The 13,610-nt window shown below is 28.0% G+C and overlaps 1 protein-coding gene across 1 annotated transcript in view; it reads left to right on the top strand.

Annotated features, from left to right (window-relative positions):
• The window catches only part of LOC129958249 (CREB3 regulatory factor-like), a 28,213-nt gene that overhangs the window by 2,718 nt on the left and 11,885 nt on the right, over positions 1-13,610 (top strand). Inside the window, exons 2-3 of the mRNA XM_056070557.1 lie at positions 4,566-4,665; positions 11,603-12,544. Of these exons, the coding sequence (XP_055926532.1) occupies positions 4,641-4,665; positions 11,603-12,544 (967 nt within the window). The 5' untranslated portion in view covers positions 4,566-4,640. The remainder of the gene's footprint in view (positions 1-4,565; positions 4,666-11,602; positions 12,545-13,610) is intronic.

Below are 13,610 nucleotides of genomic sequence, written 5' to 3'. Positions count from 1 at the left end.
ATAGTTTTAAGAGATAAACAATCATAATTTTGATATCCATTGAATACTTATATTTTTATGATATAATTAGATTAGCAGTATATTTTTTCTATCCTTATTGTATTAAGTGGACTATTTATTGTTATTATTTCTTTTCAATTTTTAATTCTATAAAGTTAGTATACTTTTGAATTCAGTTTATTATTTACATTTTTCTATTAAAATTTTATTTTAAAATTTCAAATCAAATGCATTCTTTAGAAATATATTGATAGTATATTCTTAACTTATAAAATGTATTCTCTGTAATAATGTAAACAGTAAAATTTACTACAAATTTTTAATTATTGTGAAAACAAAGAAATATAATGGTGATTGACAAATCTCTTTTAATTGCTTCAAAATTAAAGACCTACAAAAGTTTTGATAAAAAGTTGTTCTTTAACTAATATACAATGAGTTTTAAAAAAAAAAATGACCTACCTTAATTTTTAATAACTAAAATAACTATAAATTGATCTAAAAACTTGAAGAAACAATGAAAATTAGTTTTATTGCAACAATCAAAAGTGCTGTTATAAATTATACAAGCTATAGCAATTTAATTTTTTTAGTTTGAAGGATTTAAAAAAAAAAAGTCCTTTCGTGTATCAAACCAGTTTTTTTATTTTATTTTATGATTATAATTGATCTTGATGGATAATTTTTTCAAAAGTTATTGACCAAATATTTTAAAACTATTTTATATGAATCTAAGTAAATAAAAAATTTTGAACAATCATTCTTAGGTACACATCATTTTCCTCTAAAAAATTATAACAAATTTGATATTTCTAAATCCAAAAGATTACTTCTACAAGCATTCATTCTTTATTACTATAAAAAGCTTGAATTAGTTATGAATAATTTTTCTCAAAATGATTTTTGAGTTTCATTTTTTTATTTCTGAGCATATTGATCTACTTAAATATTTCCTAGTTGGGAAACGAATGCAATATATATGTGAAATAAAATTATTTATATGTTTTTTCAATTAAAATCTTATAAGAGAAAGGAATAACATTGATGTACTTAAAAATTTTTTGTAGTTACTAAGTTTTAGCTTAAAATGCAGAAATTCTTTAGCATTTTTTCTTGCCTGTGTTAAGTTAACCATTTAAATTAATGATGTTACATCAGTGCAGTATTACTAATTATTTCTTTTTGTACTACATAAAATTCTTTTTCCTTATAATTCCATATGTGGAGCAAAGTGCATGAAAAATAGTATTTTAATCTGGGAGGACTAAAATTATGATTTCACATGGCATTAATATTATGTGAAACTTCTGTATGTCATTTGATTTATCTTTTTTGTTAATTTTTTTGCAGTCTAAAAAGAAATTAAATTTTTAATTCATGAAAAATTTTATTAAATTTGATATTATTATAGCTACCATTAGAGAGTTTTGAAAGACAAAAAACTTTAATAATAATGAATTAAAATGTTTGTCTTTTGGTGCCCTTCAGAACAAATAATTATACTTAGAACTACCAAATTCAGAAATTGTACTTTATAAGGCAGAAAAAGGGCCAATCGCTGTTGTTTTCTCAGTTAATTAGAAAGTAAGCAACATTTTAATTTAATTTTAGGAAACTTTCAGATAAAAATTATTTTTACAAAATCTTAAAATTCAAATTAATTATATAGGAAACAATTTAATTTTCTGCAATTTTTTTGCCTGTGTTAATAATTAGAAAAATTATTTCCCAATTTATAAAAACATTTCTTTCATAATATGATTGCATTTTATTATTAATATTTTACTCATTTTTATTTATTAAAACTTGAGTCAAGAAAAAACCAAAATTCTTTTTACATTCAATTTTAGTTTTACATTATGCATGTATAACGAGTAAAGTAGATTTTTTTAACTACTGAATTTTACAATGAAACATAAAACTTGTTATTAATCTTGAGTAGATGAATTTTATTTCTAGTTTTTAACATGTTTTGATATTTATATTAGAATTTTTTAGAAATAACTTCATATTGTTTGTAATTGAATTGTTTTAAAATGGTTTATAAGTGTGATTAAGCTATTATATGTCAGGAATTGCAGGCCTTCATTGGCTTATTTCTGGTATTTGAATCTAGATCAAATTTACAAAGATGAAACAAAATTTATAGATAATATCTATTCTTATACATTAGCAGTAACTTTGGAACAATGCAATTTTCTAATTTAAAAAAGTCATTGCATCCATATTTTATTATTAGCTTTTATTTAACTTATTTCATGTTTTATCAAGATGGAATTTAGTAATCCATTTTCAAATTTATTTCCTGATATGTGTGAATTTTAAAATTATTTCAGTTTTATGTTCTTGATAGCATAATATCTTCAGAGCTTAATTGTCCAGTAATTGATACTTAATTAAAGTTTTGATTCACACACTTAGTAATGAATGTGAGAAAAATTGATGTCATGATTTTAAAATATTCATAATAATGACTTAAAATTGAAAAACTGAAAATTAACAAATAATTGAATTAAACCAATTTCTTCTTTTTAAGCAAACTAATAAAAGTGTTTTTAAAAACTATTGTTAATTTATTTTTAACACAGTTATTTAACATGGTGATACTGAAAATGAAATTGGCCCAAATCAAGTTTAGACCCCCAAAAGGGTAAAAATTTAAAATTCAGCCCAGAACTTCAGAAAATAAGCAGAGCAGGAGCAAGCTTATAAACCTTTGAACGGTTCAATTTGTATCGATTAGATTATTATATATATATTGCAAGCTTTAGAAAAGAAATGAAAAACCAGTCACAGTTGTGTACAAGTTGTCCACTGAAAGCAACTAGCTTCATTTTTTAAAGATGGAGCTTTCACTTTAACATTCACATTTAATATTACTTGCCTAATATTAGGGAAGTAGACGAATAGGCATAATAAACAGAAAAGGTTTAATGTTTCTGAAATAATGAAGGTGAAAATTTTCAGACATTTTTAAACATAAAGGTGATTTCTGTGGGAAACATGAAACCAGAAGAAATATAATTGAAATTGATAAAAACCAATAATCCTGGTTAACTAATTTGTCACCAAAGTTGGTTAATTCAAATTACCTTTATTAGAAAATTATATCAAAAATGTTGCAAAGTTTTAAGAGATCATAGTACATCAGTTTTTTTGTTTTTTTTTTCTGTAGAGAAAATATACATAAGAACAAAATACAAACTTTTTACTGAATATATAAGAAAAAAATTTTAAAAAATAATCATTGAGAATGTCAAATTATTAAATTTAATATAAAATTTTTAGTGTTTTTAATTTATGAAGATGTTCTTATTAGCATTGTAGCTAGCAGCTCCCAAATGTCTGATCTTGTTATAATTTCTTCAAGCCACATTGTGTTTAGCATCACTGGCAGATTATTTTCTTTATCAAAAGATTTTATAATACCCTCGGTTTTTCATAAAGAGTTATTTTAAGTTTTGGCACTACTTTAAAAAAAAAAATTAGCAAGGTAGTGAAAGGGGGGGAAATGTCTTTATTCATGAAATAGATAAAATCTTGTAAGGAATTGAAGCTGTTTGATAATAGAGGGGAGCTAAAAATGATAAAATTGTTAATGTTAAGATATTTGTCGAGGTCCATAATCAAGCCAAATTATTATTGGCAATGACCTGAGAATTCTGTGTATTTCAGGTGCAGACCCACCGTAAATTGGTTCAATTTATTATTAAATTGCTGCCTGAAAAAGTTGTTTAATTTTTAAAATTCAAATACAAACTAAAAATTAACTTACTTATTGAACAGAAATATAATATCATAAAACATTTTCAAACAACATTGTAAAACATTAATTAGAAAAGAACTTATCTCAAAATAACATTTTCAAAACAGCTATCAAATTTGTAACATATAATTGCTTAAACACTGTAAAAAGAAAAAGTTTTAAAATCTTAACTTCAACAAACCCATTATAAAGATTTGACTTGTAGCACTGGGTGTTGCTTTGCTTCATTTTTTCTTTTTTAAATATGAATTCTGCTCTGTATTGTGAAAGTGTTTGCAAAGATAATTAAAAAAAGTTAAATACTGCATTTCAAAGCACTTGCTGGGGCAACTTTTATTTTGTAACAAACCATAAACATTCATATCACTGAGAAATTAGTCGGTGTATCTTACTACTTTAGAATGTGGCTGAGGCATTTTATTAAACAGATAATCAATTATTGGCATTAAAAACTATTTTATGCCTTATTAAACTATTTCAGTTGCTTTCATTATCATCATTACTTTTCTTATTCATTACTTTTTTTCAGCATTAAGATTGTATGTAGCAATATAAACTTGGTGTGATTATATACCTTGTTTTTCATATCATACAGAGTTTCTTTCATAGCTTCACCATAGCCTTTTTTCTTTTTCTTCTCTCCCCTCCCCTCCTCCACTTGGGCATATGTTCAACATGCAGTTGTATGCTTGGGCCCATTTATTAAAAGTTTGTTTTTGTAAAGGTCAGAAAAAAATTAAAAAATATGCTAATTTGTGAAAACAATACCTATTATTATAATTTTAGTTTTCTCTTGTAGGAGCAAGAACCAGCTGTGGACGAGCAAACAAGTGCAGTTACAGAACAGGAGACACCCCTGTTCCATGGATCTAACATGGTAGAACAGGAGAATACACAAGGTAATGACAATTCAGGTGAACATTCTATTGATTCAAGTTGAAGGCTTGAAAATTCTTTATATTTTTCTCTGCTTGCTGAAGCTGAATTATTTATCTATTAAGTTGTAATGAAAAATTCTGCTTTATTAAAAAAAAAAAAAAATGTTTTGCTTTGTGTGTGCGTGCATGCATGTGTGTGATTTTAAAATGCGAAAAAAATTATAGACAAGGCTTCAAAATAAATACTAATTAAATATTATTGAATAATAACAATGATTTTAAAAGGATGTATTGATGATGTAACATGTTTTCAGTGTCAATCAATAGCACACTTACTGAACATTCAGAGCAGAAAACTATCTGATTACTTAAGAATATTTTCTTACTTACAGTTTATCAGTGATAAGCTTATTAGCATGTTTCTGCAAATATTTATAGACTTTATTTTTGTGGGCTTTGTTACTGATTAAAGCAGTGCCCCCCTAGGTAATATAGTACCACCAGGGAGCATCTCAAAATCATGATATGAAGTTGCCATACAAGTTCTCTATTGGGTATAGCAATAGTGTGGAGTTGATTTAGCTCCACTGTGATGAATGGAGGGTTTAGGGTGATGTTCTAGAACAGAGGGTGAGATATTCACCTCCTTTTTCGCCTATACTGTTACAATGACAGTGATTTGATTCTCCCAGATTCCTAGGTACAATAGGGATAGCGTTTTTATGTAAAATGTTATTTTGCTCTAAGTTTTTATGCAGTTGAAAAAAAATAAGCAGTTTCTGTTTCCAAAACTTCAGGCTAATCTAATAAAAAAACAAACTGACAAAAAAATCAGGTTGAATATTTATCTTGCCTGTTTTATTTGGTTTGGGAACAAATACATTACTTATTTTTTTAAAAAATAGAGTTTATTCATTTGAAACCACTATACTGCACAAGCATTAAAAATATACCACTAGGCATTCTGGTAACTTTTTCTTTCATTTTTAATCTTCCAAAATAAACTTCAATAATGTTCACAAAGTTGGGTTTTTATGTTTTTTTAGTGTGGTACTAATTTATAATTATGGTGAAAGTATTGATTTTTAGCTCCCAAAATCATTTTTCGAAAATGTTAAAGGAATAGTTAAATGTGTTCAACAGAAACAAAAATGTTGAGCATGTTGTGTGCAATTTTATATTCATTTTTTAATACATTGTTTCATAAAAATAACTTCTAGCCACATATTTATATGTTTAAGATTTTAATATGAGTTGAATTTTTCTACCAAAAAAGGTTTTATAAAATCATCATTTCCATTTCAATTTAATATAGTTGTCTAATATGTTACCTTCATGTTAAGGGAGTAAGTTTTGCTTGCACAGGCAATCAAGTCACAATACATTATTTGTGTGTTACTCAGGAAATGTGGGAAAACATATTGAATATTCACAGTCAAGTCACAGTATTATGACTACCATGTGGATTAACATAAACACAGTTGGGATCGATCACATATATGACTGACAAACTTATTTATTGAAAGACATATAAAAGTGGTTTCAGAATGTGTGTTCACATAGCAGTGATTATCATAATTGACAAGTCATGCAGTTTAACGGACATAGAAAATGGTATGATCATCGGGTATAGAGTATAAAATGGCAGCATTTCTGAAACTGCAGCTTTCATGAAATGTTCCCATAATGAATGCGTACAATAACTGGAAGAATCAAAAGTGTGTGTAGTCCAGGCATACAAATTGTGGTGCACCATGGGTCATTAACGACAGGGGTGAGCAACTTGCAATGCCTGGTTAAGAGTAATTGATGTACTATCACTGATACATTGATGGCCAAATTGAATCAGTAATGCACTAGAAAGCTATCCAGGACAGCTGTTAATTGCATTTTATTTCATACTAGTCACCTTTGGCGACCAGCCGGTTCGCCAATCTTAATGTTCGTTTAAATTTTAATAATTAAATATTTTACACAATTCCAGCTTTAATAGATTCTTCATCAAAATATATTAAAACTTCGAATTTTGATAGTCATATAATTCACTCATAATATTATAAAGGCCGTCAGCCATAACGTAATATGTATCTCTCTAATTTTCTGTTACCTCTCGTAGAATTTATGCTTTAAATTAAAGTGGAAAAAATTGATCTGCAATTAATATAATAATATATTTTACTGAAACAAAGCATTTTTTTTATAATATGATTACTGATAACAGAGTCACTGAGCGTTTAAACTTTATAGGCACTAAAGAATATCTTTCTTAATTTATGTAATATCTCAAGAATTTGTCAACAAAATTTTCTCAGATTCATCATGAACAGATCAATTAATTAACAATGTTTAATTTTAAATGCATCAAACACTAAGAAAATAAAATGAATCGTTTAAAATAATCGGTCGAAAACAGGTTTAAAAAAACTACTTAAAAAACGATGTACTTAAAACTATAAGAATATACAAAAAAATATATAACTAAGTTAAATACAATTTAATTACAAAAGCATGCAACTAACCTAAAAATAATTTAAATCATTGAAAACAGGTTAAAAAACTATTTAAAAAAGGATGTACTTAAAACTATAAGCATATACAAAAAATATATAACTAACATAAATACAATTTAATTACAAAAGCATGCAACTAACCCAAAAATAATTTTAATCGTCCGTTGATAATTGTTGTCATGTCAACAATCGGAACACAATGCGCATGCGTGAATTTTTCTACGCCAGTTGGGGTAACGCTATGCAGATTAGAAATTTTTAATTACCTTCATTCTGTGTTATTTTAATTCAAAAGTACTTCAGAATGAATCTGAAAAATGGATTAATTAATAATGTTTAATTTTAAATGCATAAAACATTAAGAAAATAAACAGAATCGTTTGAAATAATCGGCCGAAAAATGTTAACCCTAGCCTCATTACTGTTTGGGAAAAAAAACGGAAGCCTTACTTATTTGTTGGTGGGGAAAAATGGAAAATTTTTTTTGCGGGAAAGTTAGTTTTTAATTAATAATTAAAATTCTAATTAAAAATTTTAAAAAAGGGACCCCAGGTGCACATTCCCGACCTCTCTAAGGTTTACATGTGCCAAATTTGGTAGCTATAGGTCAAATGACCTGGCCTGTAGAGCGCCAACACACACACACATTGAGCTTTATTTATAAGTATAGATTACCATTTACTGCAGATGTCTGATTTCACACTCATGTTGAATAGCATGCATTGCAAGAAATATTGTGCATTTGTATTACATTGCAAACATAGGACCCTGAAACAGTGGAAAAAGATTGCTTTTTCTGATGTGTCTTGCTTTCTACTGCATTGGATCGATGGGCATTGTTGGATTCACTGAGAGACTATAAAAAACGAGAGAGAAAATGCCAACAAGATTGGGGAGACAGTGTGATTTTCTGAGGCATATTTTCCTAACATGCTTTAGGTCCATTAATTCCTGTAGATGGTACCCTCAGTAACTCTACATACTTATTTATTGTTACCGGTCAGGTGCAACTTTACATAACCACTGTGTTTCCTGTAAATGACGGCAGGTTTTAACAGGATAATGCTATATACCATATATCCAGAATTGCCTGTGCATTTTTCGAGGAGCATGTAGAAGAATTCTAGTTACTACCTTGGTCTCCAAAGTCTCCAGATCTTAAACCTTTTGAAAATCTGTGAAAACATCTTAGTTGACACATCCGACAGAAAGACCAATTGCCTCAGAATCTTCATGACTTAAGAGATGCTTTACTGTTCTCATGGTCATGGGCGCTTGTTGCCAACTTCCAAGCACATATTGAGTGCATCCTCCATCACTGAATTGCTGTTTTAGCTACAAGAGGAGATTATTTCTTTAGATATGTGGTTATAATAATGTACTATGACTCGTGTTTTAATTTAAAGGTTTTAAAGTATACATTCTTAGGTAGTCATAGGAATTAAACCAGAAATATATTGTTATTTCGATTTATAAATGTGCACTCATTAATTTAAAACATTACCTGGTTATATGTGTTTTTATATGGATGAAAGCTTTGTTAATCTATTTCTTCTTATCATTCTGTTCATTAAATTTTGATGTGAATTGTGCTATATATAGTCATTTTTATTTATTTAAAGAAAAGAATAAATCAATGTATTTCAAACCCTAATTAAGGGTGCATAGTTATTAAATTTCCTTAAAATTTGCTTATTTTTAATGGTTCTTATGTAAAAGTGTTAAAAGTGCATATTTTTTGTCCAGGTGCTTATTTCTCTCTCTCTCTCTCTCTCACTCACTCTCTCTCTCTCTCTCTCTCTCTCTCTATATATATATATATATATATATATATATATATATATATATATATATATCCTGTTAAATTCCTATTTTTAGATCTTAAATTAGCAAATATTACTTTATTCTGAAATTTTTTCTTATTTTCTGATACAAATCTCGCTTTATTATTTCATTATTTTTCACATGCACTGTAAAAAATTGCCAAGTATGGAATTCCCTTCTCCGATCGAAGGGATAAAAATCCCTAACACCTACAGCATTTTTTACAAAAATATCTAAGATTCCCTTCCTAAATTGACACATGCCAAAGAAATCCCTAAAAGAATCTCTTAGTAAAAGTACTAAGGGAAAAATTTCTCATTCTTCACTCTTGTTCTGGTGCGAACACTTGCATTCAGCCATTGATTCCAAATGTGTTCTCTTTTCTATTGGAACATCTGCAGAATTAAGTTACACACACGCACACAGATATGTATATAAACAGAATTTTCCCTCGCACTAGATCTGTCGAATTACATGAATGTATTGTCTTTGCATCTCCTGACTTTTCATCTCTGGCCAATCCCATTGAGTTTGGAAGTCAGTGTAAAAGGTTGTCCTTCAATTTAGGGAAATAATGATTGTGTGGAGTAAATATATTCCTTTCATCGACTTGAATCTTCTTTCATCTCCTTCTAGATAGGGAAAAATATCATTTCCTTTTGGAGACAAATTGGTTTTCCTAGAAATGATGAGTTTTTTAAAGTGACTTCAGCACTTTGTTACTTTTCTGTACATGGTTATTTCTTTAAGAATTATTTGTTTATTATATTTCAATATTATTATTAGTGAATTATTTATGTATTTTTACTGTAAACCATTTGTATGCAAAAGTTTTAGTTTTTTTTTAATAGTATACAGGAAAATTAGTATTTAATTCACTGTGGCCTTTCAAAAGTGAATACATTGAATTATTGAATGCTTGCATATATAAAAGTAAAACAGTAAATATTAGTAAAGAATTGAGAATATCAATAACTTTGACTTTTTTTTAAAAAAATTCCCCTATATTTGTTTATTGGCAGCTAAAGAGTTTGCCACCAATAACATAATAAAAGAAAGTTTGAATCTGATTTTGTAATCTTTTTGCAGAAAAGGAAATATCTCTAAGAATAAGAAATTGTTGAAATTGAATGTTAAGCTAATCAATACATTTGCTCAAGCTGGACAGAGCAGAAACTTTTTTAAATGAAATTTGATGTGTTGTAAAAATATATCAGAGAAAACTGAAGAATTGAATGAGTTATAACAAAATTTCTAAAATAAAACAGAAAATTTCATTTACATATTTAATAAAATTAGCTGATCCCAGATTTGTTTATTTGTTTCTTATTTCCCCCCCCCCCTCCGTCAAAGGATCAAACATTTTTATTTTTTTTCCCCTCTTTTTCTTTCAAGGGATTGAAAAGGGCAATATTAGTGAAATGTTGGTGTAATGTTCTATATTAACTGTAATGTAACATAGTAATTGTAAATATATAATGAAAATGCATTAGTAGAATTTTCATAGAAATTTGAAGAAATTTTTTTTAATCTCATCAGTATTTCTGAAAAATGTCATCATTTACTGGGAATATTATATGTTTATATCTATATAAAATTGAGTATTTTCTTGCCTAACTTACTGAATTTCATCGTAACTAATCATTTTATCTTCAAAATTACCATGTTTAATGTTGGCTCTTTCTCTCTCTCTAAAAGTGCTTATTTTTTTTAAAGATAAAATTTGACTTCTCATCCTGTAATTTCATTTTCTCCTTCTTCCATTTTATTATATTAAAAACTGGCCTAGCTAGAAATTTTTATATATCCAATAAAATGAAAGTCTTTATTCTTTTATCACATGCATATACTATTGCTTAAAAATTTTATAAACTGTTTTGTAGCTTCATTACTTATTTTAGTAAATAACTCATGATTGCCTTCTTTTATTTTTAAATTAAAAGAAGTTTATAAAATTAGAATTAGGGTATCATCTGTAAATTGACATATATTTCATATTCCTGTTACTTGCAATTTGATACAAGTACAGAGTAATTCAAAATGAATATAGTGATTACAAACGGCTATTACTATTTCATGAAAAAGAATCTATCGATAAGATTAACACATAATGTAGATGGGATTTCAAAATTTTCCATGCCAAAAACAATTGAAGAACTCAAAGTACGTATTTGAAATGCGCTTGTGTCAGTAACTGCAGACATGCTTCAGTTTGTATGGCGTGAAATGAACTACGGCCTAGATATTGTCTATGTGACCAAGGGAAGTCACGTGGAACATCTATGACATATGTATACAAAATTTTTGAGTTCCATTTACATTATGTGTTAATCTTATTGATAAATTCTTTTTCATTAAATAGTTATAGCTGTTTGTAATCGCTCTTTCATTTTGAATTACCCTGTATTTTATAATCACATTTCTTTTATCAGGGCATTTCTCCCTTTTGCTTCTCATTATCAACAGTTAATTTGAAATTGTCTTCAAAGCATAAACCATTTATACCAGTTCAAAGTCTTAAAATTTTATCTTTTAACTCAAAATTTGTTTCAAAAAGTTTAATGTGCAGGATAGTTTTATGCTTGATGTTTTATAACTTTTTTATTATCATTATTTTTGTTTAGCTTCTCCTGTTCTTCCTGTTTCTCAACATCAAAATGCAAAACTTCAGAAGGCTTTCTGTAATGCTTGGTACATAAATGATTCTGGAACAATAGGAAATGAGAAATCTCCGTGTTCTTCTGCCTTTAGTATTGAAGGTGCAGAAAAAAATATCAGTTTATCACAAGATGTTTTTCTAAATGAAGATTATTCTCCTCTTACTGACTGCAGTCTGAGTGAACAACTGATGGGTGTAACCAGTGCTGAAGGATGGTGGCAACCATCCTCTGAAATGATATCGTCATCTTCTGATCCATACTTTGAAGTTAATAGTCCCCTCTCTTTTTGGGGTACTTGCCCATTGGATTTGGAAACGATGAAAATAGATGAAGTGTTTCAAGTGGATAAGGATGATCTTGTTCAAAGCCCAACTTTAGCTGAACTGAATGCGAATGATGAATCTTTATTCGATTCTTTTGATTGTTTTGATGGCTTCTTTTCAACAGCAAAAAAGGCAAATCCATTCAAATTACCTGATTTAAACTCTGATTTTAAGATTTCTGCTTTAAATAGTGTTGATCAGTCTAAGCGTTCTCCTATATTACAGAAAGGACCTGAATTTCATTTAAAGGATGAGTCATCTTTTCCAAAGGAACAATTAAATTTGAATTCTGCTGAAATTAGTTTCAAATTGACATCAAAATCTAGTCTCAATGATGCAAAATTACAGACTGTTCCCACTTCAGTTGAAGAATCTAGAAATCAAGAAAAATTTGATTGGCCACCAGCCAGCAAATGCCTGAAAACTGAATGTGATGACGAGCCCTCAAATAGTGAATCTTCTACTGAACATACTGATAAGAACTATGCAGAGAAAACTGATCACTTGCAAAGTTCGTCTAATAATGAAACCTTAGAGAGTGATGATGATTCTGAAATTGATGATGAATATTCCAGTGATGCAGGTATTATTTAGTTTCTGTTTGTTAACATGTTGTTAGTGGCTATTTGTGTATAATCTCTGTGGAACAGCAGCTTCCTCAATGAAGGAGGGTCTTTTGTTAGAATTCCTCTACTCTATGAAAAAAAGTTTATACTTTTTTGCCTGGAAATTTGTGCCCCCCCCCCCACTTGAAAACAAAAAGTTTTTTAATGAATAAAAAAATGAGCTTAATTAATAATAACAAATTAACACAAAAGTTTTGCATTTTTGTTAAATTTGAACAAAACTTTCGCTTATCCAAATGTCTTTTTTTCAATAATTTTTACCAACAATTAAAAATCCTGAAAAAAATGAGTGAAAATTTTTGCAATTTCAATAAGACATGTTTAATGCTGTGATAAGACATGTTTTGTGATTGTCATATATAGTTTATGCCCTTGCATAGAATAAAATATGGACAAATTGAAAGAGCGCCCAGCATCTTAAAAAATAATTTCCTTATTTAGAGGGAATCAGTGGTCACCTCTTGAAAGATCATATGTTGATTAGCAGATTTTGCTCTAAGTAGCAATAAAAATTGACTGAAAATAAAGTTTTGAATTTCAAAACTTTTTTAAATGAAAATATTAGTGTCAAAAATATATTGCTTAATATGACTAATAGGACTACTAATATTTAAAAGTATAGATTCCATAATCATTTCATCAGTATATTTACTGACTGAAATGGCATAAAATATAAAAATTCTTTGTCATTTAAGGCATTTTGTCATTTCAAATTATACACCTCTCTACAGTTTAAAATTAAATAATTAAAGTTAGCTATCAGGCCATGATTAGAGTGGATATCTTGTATAAATGTTGCATTGCAATCATATAAAAGTTCTTTGCAATTGCTGGCTGTTCCCACCAACACCCATCTCTCTCTCTCTCTCTCTCTCTTTCTCTCTCTCTATTATTTAGAATTCAGTTTTTCAAACAACATTTGAACATACCTTATATATGAAAAAAATAATTAAAGATACTTAATGAGGTCAAGCAAAGCATGCATTTAAGAAAATCTGTAAATTACTTGAATTTTTCTTTTCA

Source organism: Argiope bruennichi, chromosome X1 (assembly GCF_947563725.1).
Source record: "Argiope bruennichi chromosome X1, qqArgBrue1.1, whole genome shotgun sequence".
Taxonomy (NCBI): domain Eukaryota; kingdom Metazoa; phylum Arthropoda; class Arachnida; order Araneae; family Araneidae; genus Argiope; species Argiope bruennichi.
This window is presented reverse-complemented; position numbering and strand designations above follow the sequence as displayed.